Raw genomic sequence first — 18718 nt, 5'->3', positions numbered from 1 at the left:
CTGATTCTTAGGACTTTTATTCACTTTAAAAAGCAGAGAAGGATGGTAACAATTAATTTTTGTTTGCTGACTGGAAGAAATAATGCTTTACAAAAAATGTTTTAGGAACAGCGTATCCCTAAGCTGATATGCAGGATCAGAAAGATTCAGAACAAACTTGTCACGTACCTTGTAGCAGCTGAGCAGATGAGCTTCAGACTCCCATCCAAAATAGCAGGAACTCAAATGTTTTTGAAAAGTAAGTTCAGGTTCTTCATAAGAATTGACTTTTTGCTTGCACAATGACATTGCTTTGAAGTTCTCACAGCTTTTCACCTCCCAGTAACCAATGGGCTGTTCTCCTCGCATAGCCACACATCCTCCAGAACGGCCTAGACATGAGAATAAGTGTTGAATCTCAGAATAAAGCATTTGAATTCTGTGAATGTTTGGTGAAGTAACTGTTTTGTTGACATCAGGATCCGCATAAATCCTCAAAGAACTTAGAAAAGTACCAAATGGTTTCATCAACAACCAGTTTTTATGCCTGTCTTTGCTGACGGATTTGTAAATGAACCATGATGAAGAGTTTCGCTCACAAAATGTAAGCCACTGGCGACAGGGGAAAGGGAGCCCACTGCCCCCCTCCTAGCCATTTCTTTTATTATCGGCATGTTACTCACGTGGCTGGTACTTGTTCCAGTTTGTGTAGCTCACGGAGTGATTCCTTCCTGCTGTACTCAGCCAAAAGTACTCTCCTGTGTTGTTAAGGTCTTGCAAGCCTGTCCAAAAATAAGTTCTCTCAGATTTTGTGATGCTCTGGATCATGCTGTTGATAAAAGCTTGTTCAAACCTTAATAAAATAATCAAGACAAAAAGTTTATTAGAATACAATGGATCAGTTGGTATTTCAGTGAACAGCTCTCGTGAAATGACATAAATTATGCGAGAAAAGAAAAAATATAAGAGGTGCTTAATTTTCACTATAGGATGCTGCAGGGAACTTCAGTCACAAGTCTGCAGCATAAATCACAATTTTTCCTGATTTTTTTTTTCCAGTATTTGGGCACATAAAAGAAACAGTAGATTAAGATACTATAAGCTCACTGCTTAAACTACAAGATGTAAAGAAAGAATGTATTAATGATGCACAAATAAAAACAAGAAGCTCCCTGTATGAAGGAAAATAGATGGCAGAGTCTAAAAAAGCTACAGAAGAAAATAAAGAAAAAGCTCTGCACAGAAGAATCCTATTGGACCCAGACACACAAACCAGCAGTAAGAAACCAGAGCTGAAGGACTCAAAGCACAAGCTGATCTGACTATAGAAAGAATCACTTTTTCGTTCTTTAATTTCTTCATTAAAATTATGTGAGAGATTTACACCTTTTTGCTAGTAGGAATTTTTGCATATAGTACCCATTTATCACTTAAGCATAATTTATTCATATATAATTGGTATAGCATTATACAAAAATGCTTTACCTTATGAGCACATTTAATCAGGTTCCCATGAAAATGTATAAAGTAAATTCCCAGTTTGATAAAGCGTATACAACCTTCTGATTTCCCACATCGTGAAAAGAATGGCTAAATACCATAAGGATGCCAGTAATGTAAAAACCCGAATGTGTAACACTAGGAGTGACTAAAAACTTTTATTATTTTTATTTCCTCTGTGTGTTCTTTTTTTTTTGTATCAACTGTTCTTCTTCTGCAACCTACTTTATAGTGAATATCTTAGGATCGATGGATTCATACATGTAAGAGTTTTTGCATTTTACACAACAGAGAACAAGCCTCAGCATTAATTAAAAAAAGAGAGCTAAACTAACAACTAGCTTCCTGTGCCACTGCAACGTTGGAACTGGGAACGAACATCATGACCAGTGATGGCTACACTCAGAAAAAAAAAATCAAGTAAAAAGAAATAAGCAGAAAAAGACAAAAGATGTGCTTCCAGTGATGGGGAGTGTGCCCCCAGCTCCCTGTGACATCTGAGCTGCAAATGCTCAGCTGTGAGAATCTGTTCTTTGTCCTTTTTATCCTATTATTGTCATACCACAGTACAGCGCTGTTTGCATTGTGCACTATCCTGAAACCACTTGGCAGGCCCAGTTCCCAGCATAAATCCTTCTGTGGGATAGCCTGTGTTTGCTTGAAATTTCTAGCTATCATTCACCTGATTGCTGGTGGTTACATACTTCCCACATCCTAAATGGGGGGAGATTTCCTCCTCCTTTTTTATGTGGATATTAAAGCATGTATGTAATATACCTATCACTATGTCCTAAATTTTAATGGAAATCCAACATACAGGGTAAATCACAAAGAGAGCAGAGAAAACACAAGCATCTGGACATTTGCAGAGGAGAAAGCCTTTGCTGAAGCTACAATACAGGTAAATAGGACAAAGCAAGGGAGGACAAACCTCAGATGCTTTCAAATATTTACTCTCTCCCCCTAGTTTCTGCATAAAATGCATACACCAATAGAAACATTTATAAAACATTAATTTAGATTAAAATTTTATGTATTTTGGTTATAAAAATCAAATATATTTTAATTTTTCAGTGTCTTTTCCAAGTGCAGTGGTAACATTTCTTAAAGATATGTAATATCTCTGTAGAAAGCATTTTGCTTAGATTCCTGCAAGCTCACGTGTGCATATTGTTACAAATGTTTATTAGCCTAACAGTTGCTTTTTATTAAATTTATTTTCAATTAAACAATAAAGCAAAGCGCAGTTTTGATTTTAGCCAGAGTTAGTAATTATGCTTGCCTCTCACACAAATATTATTTCATACCAGTAATATCTTTTGCCATGCAATACTTTATAAAGTTAGAGTAGGTCTTGTTAGAGGTATCTTCTGTCAATCAGGATTAACTACCTGTTTGTTACTGATACAAGTGCAGATGGGCAGAAATAACCACTGGAAGCATGTTCAAAACTTCGAGGGGTACTGTCGATTTTGTAACAATATCCACCATGTCTTTCCCATCCCTTAAAAGAAATGAACATTATTTTATAGATTATTAATTATTATATGGTTGTTAAAAGCTTGATCCTCTTTTGTACTTTCTGTCTGATCATCACTGACATCCCTATGGACCGTTTCCTTTCTGCTGTGGTTCAAGAGTAGTTACTCTCAAGGTCACTGAAAACGTGGGTAAAGAAAGACTATATTAATGATGCACAAATAAAAACAAGAAACTCCCTGTATGAAGGAGTAAAGATGGCAGTCTGAAAAAACCACTAAATTTTAAATCCCTATACTGTGCAGAAACTGGCTTAACACACGTGTGGTAACATCTTTAAGGGGTATAACAAAAACATGGGCAACAGTTAAGGCACTCCCCCATATACTGCTTTTTTTTCCATTTTATACTTTGTTTCATTGATTGATTTTGGGGAGATACACCAGGTCCATCAGCACACCATCTCTTTGCATGAAGTGTGTAGGAGCACTTGTTGTTTTCCACCTGTGGTAACTCCTTGCTGATACCTAATATCTGAAGTGCAGCGTAAACACTGCCATGTCAGATTCAGTTAAGTTCTTTTACAAAAGGAATATAGCTGTCCTTTGTCTTCAACTGTAAACCAGAAATATTTATTCCAGAAATTGCTGTCTTTCATACAGCAAGGCACACTAGTTATTTACCTTTACTCAGCTCCCTTTCTCATTTTCAATAAGAACTTAAAAATTACATAATTTACAATCATCCTACTTCAATAATGCATAATTAAAATTACACATTTTCATGGATGATCAAATAAGCCAGAACACTGGAGTCAGTAGTCAGCCTGCCTCATTTCTTCTTATTATTAGTCTTTTATTTCTTATAATTCATCTTTCTGTGTCCAGAAGATGCTACCAGGACTGGTGTGAGTTCTGCCTGTGTGAGTTCATGCAGCATATCTGCCTGGTCTTCCTGCTTGAATATTTTAAATAATCAAGACAATAAAGAGGTAAGAAACCATGTCTGTCCAATCTATCTTGAAGCCACACATAGACAGGGGAGCCAGACAATCCCACTTTGCCTCTTCAGAGAGGGAGGTACTACTTGTAGGGGCAAGCAGCACAACAGGGAGCAAGCACAGCACCCAGATGGATACCATCAAACACTGCTTGCTGGTAACATTAACCGCAAAAGGAGAAAAAAGGTGAAACAGACAAGCTCTTTTTCTGCTATCCATCCTTAGGTACAATAAAATGCACAAGAAGATGCTGCAGACCTTTTCAGGGCAGCAATCAAACATGATGCACATCCTTCAGCCCTGCTGAATCTGGAGAGGCAAATTTCAGCTGCTAGTTAGGAGTGTGTTTGCTGTCAGGGTAGCTGACAGCTCTGCTGCCTTTTACTATTATCCACTTCAGTGCTTGGAAGATGGCTGGGCACAAAATCAAAATGAACTGTGGTTTCACCTGAACAACACGTTTGCATTGCTCAGACACTGGCTTTACAAACAGAAATAAACAACCAGGTGGAAGCTCTTCCCTATCTCTGTACCAATGAGCTGGGACCTCCCCATGGGAAAAATGTGCTGGCAGGTGCCAAGGGCTATTGCACCCTTGAGACTCAGTGGGCTCTCGGCTCTCCCATGATGTCAGGGACAGCAACGCTGCTTTCGCTTTTACATGCACCTAAACTTAGGGAGTGGGGGCTGGAAGAAAGCTAAGTATTGACTAAAATACCCTCTATGGTGATGCAGGTAAGAAACAGCAAATGCCTGGTTTCCTTCAACTGGAACTCTTGAGTGATAAATGCACTGGTTCAAACAAGGCAAACACAATCACCCTATCAGAAATCTTAATCTGGTGCAAATGGCACTGCATAACCTTCCTCTTAAAGTTTTCTTGGTGTCTAGAGACTAGAGGAAAGTAATTTGACACTAATCTTTACTTTAAAAATACTAACAAAATTGTGGAGTAATTGAAGGCTGGTAAACTTGTATTAAGGGCAAGCAGAGATTAAGAAATTCCAAACTGAAAAGGCTGAGTAACTGGTCAATGAAACAGCAGACAGCATTCTGTACATATAAATATGTAGCGCTGCACATGGGGACTACCCCTGCACTCCCAAATCATTTAATGTATGAAGAGAGGGACAGCTATCTCACTCCCACCATGCAGGAGTGAGATTTGGCAGTTATGATGGTTAAGTTCCATGAACACCACTTTAGTCAAAAAGTCAAACTGAATCTTAAGAATTGTGAGAAGAGAAAGAACAGAGAAGGTTACTCTCTCACTTTTTGCCAATTTTGCACTCTGAACTCCAACCTCAGAAAAGGATATTAGAAAATCTGGGCATCAAGGATGATGAAATGCATGGAGCTGCTTCCATGTAAGTAGTAACTGCACAGGCTGAGACTTCTCAGCCTGGGAAAAGGAGATGCCATAGGGAGAGTAGACTAGACATAGTTCTACAAAATGGTGAGTGCCATGAAGGTGGGCAGCTACTTCAGTACAAGACTTTGGGGACATCAAACAAAGCTAAGCTAGCAGGAGGAAGGTTCAACATGGAAAGAAGGTGGCATTTTTTCATTCAAAGAGAGATTTATAGATGTTCTTCACTAAGTAATGTTGTGAATGCTAAAAGTTAGCATGAATTCCAGGTGAAACTTGACAAGCACTTGCAGGAAATACCCAATGTGGGCTGTTAGATACACAAATCTTAAAAGGCTCAGGAAATCCCTTGAATGGTTAGGTATCAAGATAAAACTGGGAGAAGTATTACCTGTATTTGTCCTCTACTGCCCTTCCCCAAACATCACTTGCAGCCACCTGTGGGAGGCAGAACATGAGGCCAAATGGACCCTTATTCTGAGCAGCTGCCCTTCTGCTCTTTGCAAGGCTTTGTAGCCTTAATAGCAATTCTTTTCTTAAAAGTACAATTCTCTCCCATTACAAGAGCCATAAAGACAGATGCTTGATTCAGTACTATACTGTTATCTTTTGATGCACTAATTAAAGTGTAGAGGACTGGAGAAAATCACCATTACAAACACAGTCAAGTTCTACACACAGAAACTTCCAACTTGATTATCAAGTAGCTAACAGCTTCACAACTTGTTTCAAAAGGTGGTTGAAAGAAAATGTTTAAAGCTGTTATTTCAGTGTTGGGGAAAACTGCCCAGAGAACCTGACCTTTGCAATAAAATATTTCTTCTCAGTAGTAGCCTGCTCACTAAAAAGAATAGTTGACCTGCTAAGGGAAGAAAGCGCTAAGCACTTTTTATGTCTTAGGATGACAGAAGAGTAAGGAAAAAAAAAGAAGGCTCAGGTTTCTGGTAACTTGATATGGACATTATGCAAAAACTGCAGTCAGCAGAACCACAGAAAACGTTAAAGGGTAGTTCATCTGATGCACAAGTCATAAAATCGACATGAGATGAAAGCTCAGTAATAACACATAAGACTATAAAGCTTTAGAAAAGCAAACAACTGTGCTGGAGGCCAAAGCTCCCTGAGAGCCTACTAGCAATCCAACACGAATGACAGTACGAGGTTAACAAAGCAAAAGATCAAATGTGAGAAAAATAGATACTGTGTACATTTAAGGTAAGGCAGCCACAAAAAATATGGGAGGAAAAGAGGTAAATCTGGATAAAATAAAGACTTAGGCTGGGAAAATTAGGCCAATAACTAACAACAACAGATACACTGAATGGTAAAAGAAAGTGAGCAAAGACAAAATGTCTGAAATCAAATGTAGCTTTGAGTAAGCTTAGTACTGACTTCTTCTGATTAATGAATATAACTTTTCACATTAGAAAGAAAAGGATCTATTGAAACCAAGGGACTATAACAGGATTCAGCAAATATTTTTACAGAGTGTGAAGCATCAACAAGCAGACATTTATCCTGAGTTGGTTTGCCAGAGCAGACCAAACTACCTATGACTCAGCTCTTGAGTCTCAATCCTGTGAGGTACCAGAAGTTCAAGTGTTGTTAAGCTCCTGACTACAACTGCAAATCTTAATCCTCTGCACATTTTTCACATGGTCAGGACTGCGACAAAACTTTTTTACGCTAATAACACACAGCATTCATGAGTGATGGAATACATTGGTCCAAATGAATTGAAGACAGTTACACTAAACTCTTGGACATGTTATGTTAGAACCAAGCAGTAACTTCTGCCTCCGTAACAGCATGACCAGACGGTGGATCTGATCACAGTACATCTGGAGAAAGGCTGCACCCAACTCCAAACAGTTTAGCTTCAACCTTCTTACAATTCAACTGAACTGCTTGGGTTTCTTGATTTCTCAAGAAAAAGAACAGGAAATTAAAAAAGGAAGACACTGAGCTGGAGAGTAAAGCAAGTTAGAGATATTTTTGTTGACAGAAGAGGAGGTTCACAAAACTCCTCCAGACTTTTGAATAAAATACGAAGTCTCCAAGTTTGCTCTTTTCACAATGTGAAAAGGAATCGATGGCAAACAAAATCATACTTCAACACATTACCTTTTACTACCAGAATGCAGAGCCTAAAAGCCTGAAAAACTGCTGCAATGTCCTATTTAGATAGCTGTGCTCCTTCCTATTTGTGTTCGAATGCAAAAGGAATGCTAATGTACGAGTGGAAAAGTTCACTCTCCATGTCAATGAAAGTGATTGTTTTTCACCCAGACATTCCATTTCAATGTATGAAAACCATGTGTGGGATAAGGCATCATATAACAGCTATTATTTGCACAGATGGTGGACCAAAGGGTTTTCACTTTTGATCTAGAAAGAAATAGGAACTTGGGTCACAACTGCTAACAATGCAACAAGCCATGAAAGGCATCTTGAGAAAGCTTTTAATCTTACATTAAAATTTAGTTTAGATGCTTTTAAGATAAACAGTGAGATTTTTTCCTAGCAAAACATGCATGTCTTTAGTATGAAAAACTAAAATATGTTTGGTAGCTACATTTAGAGGCTTCCTATAGAATTCTACTTTATTAAAAAGGCTTTAAAACAAACAAAACCCACAAAACCCCTTACCTCTGGACAACTGGATTCCAGCTCAGGAGAGACAATATTAAATTCCCCTGCTTTTTTGCAAATGTAGAAAGATCTGTCTTCACATTTTTTAATCTTCCAACGTCCCTCCTAAGGAATAAAAAGAAGTGTATTCTGTACATACTCATACTGTCATGCGTATCTATACACGCAGTAGATTACACTTCCTCCTCCTATTTTAACTTTTCGGTAAAACCAAGTAATTTTTCTCACTCCATTTATTTATCCTTAGTTAGATCATTTGTTACTATCAACACTGTCAGCAGGACTTTGCAAATCAATCATATCTCTTTGAATAACTATTTGGGATGTAATTCATCTTAATTAACTAACACTACAGCCATGTCAGAGCATTTTCCAGAATAGATAGGAACTTTCTTCCTATCTATTTTAGTTCTTTGTAAGATTAATCTTTATATTTGAACAGCTGTTACGCAAAATATTACAAAGGTTGTATGATATAATGTTCAAATATCTATACATACTGCACATGTATCAAAAATGCTTGAAGAATTTTATCTCAAACTTCCTTTTCCTCCGTATTTTACATTTTCATTTGTTTATACTTGCAAGCTGAGTAAGATATGGTTTTGTGCATCTGAACCCCACAATTTTACTGCTTCCAATAGGAACCCACTTTTCCAGGTCACTGTAATTGTCTTGGCTTTCCCATGAGTTTAAGATTGCAATATGAACCCACTACTAGACAAATAACAGAAACTTTTTTCGATACAGTTTTCACACACAAAACATACTTTAAAAAAAGAATAAGGGATTATAGTGCTACTTACATAAGTCAGGTATTAGTGAACTTAAGTACTGTAATTGTAAAATTAAAGTAAATTTATGACCAAGTTATTAAAAAAAATCCCAACAGGGCCACGAATACCAATAGACAGGACATAGCATCATCTGAACATTACTCATACTTTTACAACACCTGACCGATTTGGGGTCAGTCTTACTGCTGTCAATTTCTGTAATTTTATGTAGGTTTAGGCTACTGTCTGTTTTTGAAAGATGCTATGTAAAATTTATTGACAGGAAGATAAAATAGACACAGTTAACAGTTTTTCAAAACATGAATTTGAAGCTTTCAAGGCAGGAACTGATGGATCATAAATTATGACATACACTACTTGGATTTTAAATTACTTTGTCTTTATTAAAATACCTGCTCGTATTTGTTCTCTTCCATTTGGCTTTATGTTTGTAACATTTTTATTGAACATAAGCTCAAAATCTATGACTAGTTTTCTGTGCATCAGCACTGCAAACCGTATTAGTTTCTAAAGGCTACACTGCATTTATCACAACATAAACATATTAGGACTCAAAAACCAGTCATAATAAGGGTGAGGGTTTAAAAAAATATGCACAGTGGAAAATAAATTATCATAAGCTAAAAGTGTTTGTCTCATTCTTTCAAAAAGAAAAGAAAACTTACAGGTACTTGTGCTGTAACACAGAGTTGTCCTGTTCTTTGAAAGGTGTTAGGTTCTTGGCTGTGCCAGTTAGAGAATTTTACTGGGGTGCTATCTAACCACTCAAAAACAGCAGAAGCGTTCTTACTGTATAACCCAATCCATGTTTCAGTTACATTTTCTGTAAAAGAATAAGTGAGTTCAGATTTTAACGGTGAAGAAATAATGCCTTTTGCTCCTGTAACATCAACACCACCATTAAAAATTATTAATGGAATTCTCATAAGAATTACCTTCTTTCAGTGGGGGGAGAGCTGTATAAACCTTAAGAAAACTTACTGCTGAGATAATGTTCTACTGCCCTTGAAGACTAAATTGTTGCAAAAATAGATCAACATACACGACAATACGCTCTGAAATCCTGAAAAATACAAATCAAGAGCACATGCACTTTTCTGAAATGCATGTAGCAGAAAGCCTGGCATGGATGGGAAAGACTTCCTATAATCTTTCATGGCATACTCAGCTTTAAGTTTCTCTGAGTGCTTGTGAGTTCCAGTGACAGCACAGTTGTAGCCACAGCGGCTGGCAAACAGGAAAGGCAGGGCTTGTGGTTTGTTCTAATGTCTTACTTGACCAGCTACTACAGCCAGAAAAAGCAGACAGGCTTTCAAGCATGTAAGCCCTTCTCCTGAAGTAGGGCTGAAATAGAAGCAGCAAGCTTTGAAGCTGAATACAAGGTGAGAACAATTACATCTATCCACTACAGCATCTCTGGAAATGATGGCATTTGGTATCTATGGAGGGTATTAATACAAACGAGGAAGATGATGCAGTGGTTAATCTCCTAAGACAGACAGGGCAGCAAAGAGGATAGGAGGTGGCAGGGATGATAATGGAAGATGATGTCCAGTAAACCCAGGGTAACACACCATCCTTCAACCATAGCTGATGGGACAGGATGATAAAACATGTCACTGTGCCCCGGCTCCTGGAAGCTTAAACTCTGGCCAAACTGTGCAGCTCTGCCAGCACACTGATGTCAGCTGCAGGCACAAAGTACTCACTTTTCTTTGCTGCTGTTATGACAACAAAGGTCTTGGCGCTGCTGCAAAGAGCTTTTGTTCATTAAGTTCCTTGTTTAATTATGCTACCTCTTAGGACAATGTGGACTAGCAGGACTCCTTTGATACACCCTGCTGCCATCAAAAGGGATTCTGCCAACATACCAGCAGCAGCAACTCTGCAGTGTGGACAAGGCCAGCTTGAAAGCAAAAGATACTCTGAATTGCTTGTAGCTTCTAAGTAGAATTCTTGCATAAGGATAATCACCGAATATTTTGCAACAGTTTTGCAAGGAACCAGCCAAGAACAGGAAAGAACAAAAGCTAGCTTGTTTACTGTAGCCTCACTGTGGTTACTTTGTTGATTAGTTTCTTTATTTTAAGTATGGTTGTTAGAGAAGGTGATGCTATGTATTTTTAAGACTCCTGGAAGGAGTAGGAATCATGTTTACCTTTGAGAAACATCATTTGGGTGAGCCATGTAATACAGTGCTTAAGTGGGTAACAATGCTAAAGGGCTGCACAAAAGAGCATCACAAAACACATCAAGAAACATTGCGTGCTTTAAACTAACTCCCAAAACTCACCACTTTCAAGCAAGTTAAGAAGCAGCTCTGCATCTGCCATGGAGGATATGCTAATGAGCCCACTACTGTCACTCTGGCATGAGACAGAAGCATCATCCCAGCTCTTCTCCTCTTCATGCAGTCTGTAGCAGTTGCGATTGTGTGGGTACCAGCCAGCATCACAACGAGTGCCATAATACTTCCATGTATCTTTTAATTAAGCATACAAAGTTTGTGTATATTAAGATAGAGTTACTAAGGTTATACTATATTCATAACACATTCAGAGCTACTTTCTTTATCTTCATATACTGAAAAGGGAGTTGACCAAGATGACTTAAGAAGGCCAAAACACACGCTCTATGGAACATCACATACCAAACAAACTGAAATTACTCCCACTTTATTTTATGATTCAACCATTTTGGCTGCTGGACGGACTAGTGCAAACACACTAATGAATCTGTTAGTCAATTTAAAATAGGTTGTGTCTCCCTTATTACCTCTGAACCTGATTCAAAGCCAGCTAAAGCTTTTTCAGATGCACTACCTACAAAAAGTTTGGGTAAGTCCTTTACCTGAAACAGTAGGGAAACTTCTAAGTTATCAGGAAGAAGCTGAACCTACATAAGCTGTTCTTATCAAAACAAAAATTAATCTTTGAATAAATTCAATTCTAAGTTTAACTTTCCCACAGAATGTGAGTCTGAAGCATTCTATGTACTATCTAGCCTACATTCACTATATTAACACTAAAAACCATATATGCACAGTGCTTTTTGTACATCAGAAGTACAGCATGCCACAAAAATAGCTGCAAATTTTGTGCTGCATTTATACAACTTTATTCACTGTGGGCTACTGGTTAATTCCATTCAAAGCTGAAAACCTGCTTTTAAACTCAAAAGCGTGGCTTTATTGTAATATAAAGAGAATGAGTATTGTGTAAGCCTCTGATCATGTCAAGAACCAATTAAATGCTATTTATAATGAAATTACTTGTTAGCTTTAAGACTCTCAACATGTTTTCCAGGACTGCATTTAAGCAGAAGTGTTATTGCATCACTTGAAGTAAACTGCATTCAACTTAAAACTTGCAAACCTGTACATTTAGTCCAGCTAAGACTCTGTTCTGCTGACTTTATAGTCACGTGGCTTTCTCTTGTTCTCCTTCCACACCCACAAACAGGACAGAGTAATACCAAAAGACTTACCCAATGCTTCATGCTCTGTCTTATTTAAGTATTTTTTGCATACAAAAGGCAATCCAGATTCACATAAATAACTTTGCCAGCCATACGTCAATTTTGTGTTAATCACTGCACAATGATTTTCTCTAAACCGGCTATCAGAGACATCTGCAAACACATTTTTGAGAAGCACAAAATTACAAAAAATCAGTTCTTGCAAAATGGTGTTGTAAGGTGCTCTGCATCTTACTGAATGAATGTATAAGCATCTCTGCACACCCAAACACCAGTACTATCAACAGCTGAACACTGACCATGAGTTACACGTGTAGCAATTCCTCCTTGGTTGCTGCTATCAGATGAGAGGCTGAAATAAGCTCTAGTGTCTATCTGTACCTGCTCGTGGGCAGACTTAAAATGTAGCAAACCAAGCTACAAAGCTCATGTTAATGTGCTTTGTTAATGCAAACAAATTCAAACTCCTTTTTTTCCATTAAACTGGCTAGATCATATGCATATTTTTTATATGATATATATATTATTATGATGTAATAACATGTTATTATATGCATATGTTTTAAATATGCAACTGGAATCTTAAATATGCCTTTAAAGGGAAACAGCAAAAGGGCTAGATGATTAATGCTTTGAACAGATAATTTCAATTGATGCTACGTCTCTAGAAGGAGCTTTTAGTTCATGAATATGAATAAATATTTCTACCAAAAAAAGGAAGTACACTTGTTCATTTGATTCACTTTTCAAACACAGCTATAGGAACAGCAGTCTTGTATCAAGCAGCAGTTACAGACAGCAAATAATTACACCGCTATAACATATCCAAGAGGAACATCAAGTACTTGCTCTCCAGTTCACAAACACTAGTGGTGCTCCATCTGACCACTGCCAGCCAGCATCTTCCTCCAGGTGATTTAGGCCTGTCCACAGCATCATGTCTGTGACATTTAACTGCCCTGAAACAGAAAAAATAAAGTAACACTTCACAGTTTCCCCATGTTTTAAAATATCTACAGGTATAGATCTGCTGTCCTGACTTACTACAGTGGGGATAAAACAAAACTTCGAATCTGTCTCCAGAAAGTTCAGGCTGTTTTCTCTGTCCTTAGAAAACATTTATTTATTACTTTGTTAATCAACACAGATGAAAACGAATAAACTCAGAAGTCTGCATCCTTCAAAAGCTACTCATCCTGCAAATCTTTCCTGCAGAAGTTGTTGACAACCTTAGAAGTTAACCTAGAACAAGCAGCTACATAAATGCTAGCCTGTTTCAGCTTTCCATAAACCATGTTCAGTCCCATTGCAGCCTAGAGGCATATCAAACAGCTGATGAAATAATTGTAAAAACTTCCTGTTGGCTTATATCCTGCAATTGAAAATCAGCAATAATGGGAAGCAGTGAGAAAGAAACCTGAGGCGGCCTTTTGCACCACAGCTCTCCCACCCATTCCTCCACTTGGTCCTCTCCATGCATGCTAAAATACCCGCAGAAGCCATGCTGTCACAAGGCTCCACGAAATTTGTCTGAGATGCTTGCTATATAAGGGAAAGCAAAATGCCTATCAGAGAAGGAATCCCATCCATTTATGAAGAAAGAGCTGCCATTTTTCCCCATACAGGACATGTACTTCAAGCCTGCAAAATGTTCTTGTCATTCACATTTGCAAGATAATTTATTTTCTTGCAAAGAAAGCTTAACAGGAGAAAGGGACATGAGGGTCCATTATGGAGAAGGTAAATACTTGTATAATTCTCCAAAGAAAACAAACACACTCCATAACCACAGCTGCAAGAATGAATGGGAGTCTCTGTAGGGAGGGAGGATTAAGACAATTACACCCCCATGTAACACAAACCACCACTTCTGCACTTAGGTTGTTACAATGGTAACTTAACCTTTACCCTTGCTTTTTCAAACACCTTTATTGAGGTGCATTATGTGCCGAAGCCTCACAAGCAGCAATGGGAGAGATATCACACAGAGTATTAAGCTCCAATGATTACTCCTTTTTCACAGGTAAAGAGGAAATCTAACTACATCTCTGGTTACTACAAGGTCCGCAGAAAAATGTCTACTCACTGCTTAAGTTACTTATGTAGTTCTGCTCTTCAGGGCTGGTGACACTCAGCAGGTCTCCTCCTTGCAGCTGACAGACAGCTCTTGCCTCACGCCAGGTCAGCACAGATGCAAGGTTGAACTGGTAGCAAAGGTGGGTGTCAGGGTTCTTCTTCCAAAACACGTCACAGCCACTCTCTGCTCAAAAACAGACTCGTCACCAACAGCCCAAGACTACAAACTCATCAGAAATCCAGTAACTTGAACAATTCAATTAATGACAGTGGCATCCCAGTGGAAGCACGATTATGAATTCCTTTCATGTTCCTTTGTTAGAGAACATATGGAAATAGGGCACTAGCAGAATAAAATGTTGCTCCATATTTAATATAGCTGATAAAATACTCAGGAGTTGATCTGCAGGTGGTGGTGATTTTCACAGCCCTCCTGAAGCCAGCAGAGCTACATTTTAATTTGTGACAGCTGATCCTAAAGCTGAATGTTAAAATATTCAAACTATGAACACCTCACCCAACTTGTAAAGAAGCAGTCATTGGATCTCCTTCTATCTTGTACTCAAGACAATAAACTTACTGTAATTACAAAGTATAAGCAAGGCTGAAAATATCATCTATTGTAATGGTTGCCCAGCTGGTTTTAAGATGCGTTGGAACAAAGAACTGAAACGTAGCTTGAGCAGGGAGGGCTTTTCCAAACCACTTCTGCTGACAGAAGACACTATTTTGCTTATTTATGCAAGAAGCTGGAATACCCATGGAGATTATACATCCAAAATATTTCTCATAGTAAGTATTTTTAAGGCTATTGCTTCCATGTGTTTTAGGCCAAAGACATGTGCAAGTATGCAGAGAAGAAAAGGAATGTGCAAGATGTAATGCAGTCAAAAGCAAAACGTGACATTGCAAGGGCAACCCTTACTTTACATGCTTCAGAGATGCTCTCTATCTATCACTGGGACAGAGAAGACAGAGCTTTAGCTGCAGGGTAAGGCCAGTGGGCTGCGTGGAATAACATCCTTTCGCTCACGCTCCCTCTCCACCCCCCACCCCCCCATAATTTTGCTTTTGGGATGAGAACTTGGGTCTCCAAAGGCCAAACATGATAAATTATGATGAAAATTGCTAAAGTCTTCTTTTGCGTTTTTAAAAAAGACATTCTCCTTTAATGGAAAGGAATTAACACAAAACAGAGTGTGTCTTAGAATTACTAATAAAGAGCAAAGATATTCTTGGGAGGTGGGGGGAAACAGAAGACAAACACCACCTTACCAGCATTTGGGCAAAACCCCCATTTTTCATCTTGTTCATAGTGAGTTGTTGTGGCACACCAGTCAAATTCCTTTCCATCTCTCGTACACTCATAATACCACTTGTTGTTATATTTAAATGGAAAAATGCACGGCAAACCAAAGGAATTTCCCAGCAAGGTGTATGTTTCTGGAATAAACAAAATGCAGAGATTAAAAGAATGCAGACCACAGAAATGTCTTCACCCCCGTATTTTGTTATTCCCATTTTTAGCAGCAGTGATAAGAAGCAAATTGTCTAAAGTTATTTTCTAATTTCAATTTATAATTGATAACACAGCATTACAGGTATGAGCTGCATAACTTCAGTAAACAGAATTTGGAAATGATAGGTTTATGAAGTTTGTCTCCGTGGATCAAGGCACATTCTCATAACTTAGTGTAACTGGGAAAAAAACCCAAACAAAACAGAAAACCCCACAACAAAACTACCACCACAAAAAACCCAAAACCAAACAACCAAAGCCAAAACCTGAACAATTAACATCTAAAATCTGCACTTACATTTCAGAACTACACAAAACAATAGCTAGCAGAATCAGTACACATTCAGATGCAAACTCTACCTCTTTTTTACTTGTCTTTTTTTTTTTACTTATTAGTCTATGACAGATAAACAATTTAGCATTATTCATTATTTCCCCCGCTCCTCCCACTCTTTATAAAGTGGATTTCTAACATTTTTTCCATTCTCTTTGTCATTCTATGGGAAAGGAAATGTGAAAGACAAAGGAATATTAAATAAACTTTTTTTTTTTAAGTTTTTAATACCATGGGGAATAATATCTAGCTAAAGAACTGATGTTATACACATCTGTTGTCACAATCAATTAATGCCTTACAAAATATTTTCAATATTTTCCTATTGTACTTTGAGTACCAAAACATGAAGACAATTCAGTGTAACTGAAAGCTGTAAAAGCTTTACCTCAGTGAGTGTCTCCTTAACCTCAGAGCTTCTACAAAAGGTCAAAGAACCACAATCACACTTTGAAGGAAACTGTTTGTCTGTTTGTCAAAGATCCCATGTTGATAGTTTAAAGATCAAAGTCCTTCAACTACAGAATCAGTACATACTGCCAGGTTCTTAGAGGTTTCCAGAGTTAATGACTCGATGAGCACATATAGAAAAGCAGTTTACACACTGTAAATCCCCTTTAAAGCCTTCTGATATGAACAGATGCTACAAAGAACATGGGTATATAAAAAAAACAAATAATAAATCAGGATTGCCTCTCTATCTGCCCACTACCATGCTGCTAGCTACAGAGGTGCAAGGGATTATCTCAGTCCTGGTAAGAAACCAAATTCATCAGCTATAAACCTCTCACCACATTTATACACATTTTTTTCTTTAAAGATGCTCCCCCCAGCCTCATGCTCTAACAGCCTGGTTTGCATTTACATGTGCATAGGAGGAGGAAAATAGAAGTTAGAGTTGCAAGAGATTTTGCCAATGCAATCAATTACTTTGATCCTGAAACTAGGCTAGAAGCACCTGTCTAAGGCTGATCCTCTTCTCCCAGATGTTGCAGTACTAGGGCTAAAGCAGGTCTACATTCATCTCCCTATGTGTACACAGCAAATATATAAGACTTTTTGTGGGCTTAAATATTTTCTGTCTGGTCTCAATATAAATTCTACCAGGTTTTAAAGAAGAATTTGGATGCTACAGTGCTTTATCAGGTATCACAGGTCCCAAAGGAAGGACTTTGCTGAAAGCAGAGTCCAAGCCCAGCTACACCTCCAGAGGAAAACACTGAGACCAGATATGCAACCCAAACACCTAGCTTAAATTGGGAGAATAAACAGCTCCAGTCTGAGACACACTGTGCAAATATTAGGTCTTTCCTTCTACAGAAATGCCGATGAAGGGGTCAAAGAACAGTCTGTTGCTGTTTGTAGTCAATGGGTTTATCTTAGTCTTTATACCTGGAAAACTGTTCAGGTCTGCAGACCCAGATCTTGACATACATTCCTAGGCCTTTGCTAGCTGTACAGCAGGATTAATCAAAAGCCTGATCTCTGCTCCAAAGTTTGGCACGTTCAGAGTCCAGGTGCTGAACGCTGCAAACATTCAGTTCAAGCACACTGTCATCACAGAGTGATTTTCAGTGATGGGAATTCCAAACACTTTGTTATCTCTCTCTGGGTTTATCTGATAAAGAAATCTGCAGAACAGGCAACTACAAATCCTTAGTTCCTCTTTTATTTTATGAGGAATTTGAAATGAGCATTTCTTGATTTGCAAGGATACTAGTGCTTTTTTTTGGTTCACATAACAGATAAATGGTGGTATGCTCACCTCAACCATTGCATATAAAATCACAATAGAGATTACAAGCACTTGACATTGCTTCAAAAGAACTTTTGAAAACTATACCCATCTACATTTCTATGACAAGATTTTACTTTTACCTTGAAATGGGTGTTCACAGAGGTCTTCATCATAGGACATATACTGTTTCCACTGATCAGTAGATTTTTTTTTGGCCACAATACGTTTGCTGTTTTCAACAGCTAATTTGTACTCCGATACACCAACTAATGCTTTTCCATCACAATTCCACCATAACGAGTATTGAGTTGAATCACATTCAAGCATACTTAACGGCTGTTCTGGCCTACTGACGTTCAGTCCCAGACAGGTACTTCTGCCTATGTTGAAAAGACGGCGATTGGATACCCATTTCCATAACATGTCTTTTGAGAGTTGATCGCAGTCTTCCAGAATGAGGCCAGGGGTGTCCACTTTAATGCATAAGTTGGAATCTTCATTTTGGATAATAAATATCCCTTTATCTGTAGGAAATAAAGAAAATACAATATGTTTCGGTCTGTAGAACATTGCAATTGATCAAATAGTATCAAAAGACAAAAATTTTAATTGAAGCTATTTAGGAAAAAAACCAAAAATATCCATCAGAATAACTGGCACTTCACAAAATAAGAGTGCTGGTCTAAATACACTGCCACGTGCGGTTTTAACATGTGGACCACTTGCAAGATCACAAAAATAAAGCTAGATAGTATTTCTCAAGTTGGATAGCCAAAAAAAGGGGATGCCCAGAAACAT

The 18718-nt window shown here is 38.0% G+C and overlaps 1 protein-coding gene across 1 annotated transcript; it reads right to left on the bottom strand.

Annotated features, from left to right (window-relative positions):
* Positions 1–87: 87 nt before the first annotated feature.
* LOC104407951 (secretory phospholipase A2 receptor-like) lies at positions 88–18436 on the bottom strand. The gene is made up of 11 exons (XM_010017365.1): positions 18061–18436; positions 15605–15772; positions 14340–14513; positions 13099–13212; positions 12263–12406; positions 11070–11258; positions 9442–9599; positions 7977–8084; positions 2871–2983; positions 663–832; positions 88–371 (listed from the first exon to the last, which is right to left on the bottom strand). Exons 1-11 carry the CDS (start codon positions 18341–18343, stop codon positions 88–90), a joined length of 1905 nt encoding a protein of 634 aa, XP_010015667.1. The 5' UTR covers positions 18344–18436.
* Positions 18437–18718: the final 282 nt, after the last annotated feature.

This window comes from Nestor notabilis, unplaced genomic scaffold (genome assembly GCF_000696875.1).
Source record: "Nestor notabilis isolate BGI_N333 unplaced genomic scaffold, ASM69687v1 Scaffold19806, whole genome shotgun sequence".
NCBI classification, from domain to species: Eukaryota; Metazoa; Chordata; class Aves; order Psittaciformes; family Psittacidae; genus Nestor; species Nestor notabilis.
The sequence above is the reverse complement of the archived record's forward strand: the minus strand, read 5'-3'. Positions and strand labels throughout refer to the sequence as shown.

Bases quoted from the DNA above. Each gene is read 5' to 3' on its own strand.
- LOC104407951 (XM_010017365.1), bottom strand. From the start codon at position 18,343: ATGTTATGGAAATGGGTATCCAATCGCCGTCTTTTCAACATAGGCAGA. The intron at 15,773-18,060 runs GTAAAAGTAAAA...TGTTTATTCCAG, and splicing joins CTGTGAACACCCATTTCAAG to AAACATACACCTTGCTGGGA. The intron at 9,600-11,069 runs GTGAGTTTTGGG...ATTCTTTTACAG, and splicing joins TCTTAACTTGCTTGAAAGTG to AAAATGTAACTGAAACATGG.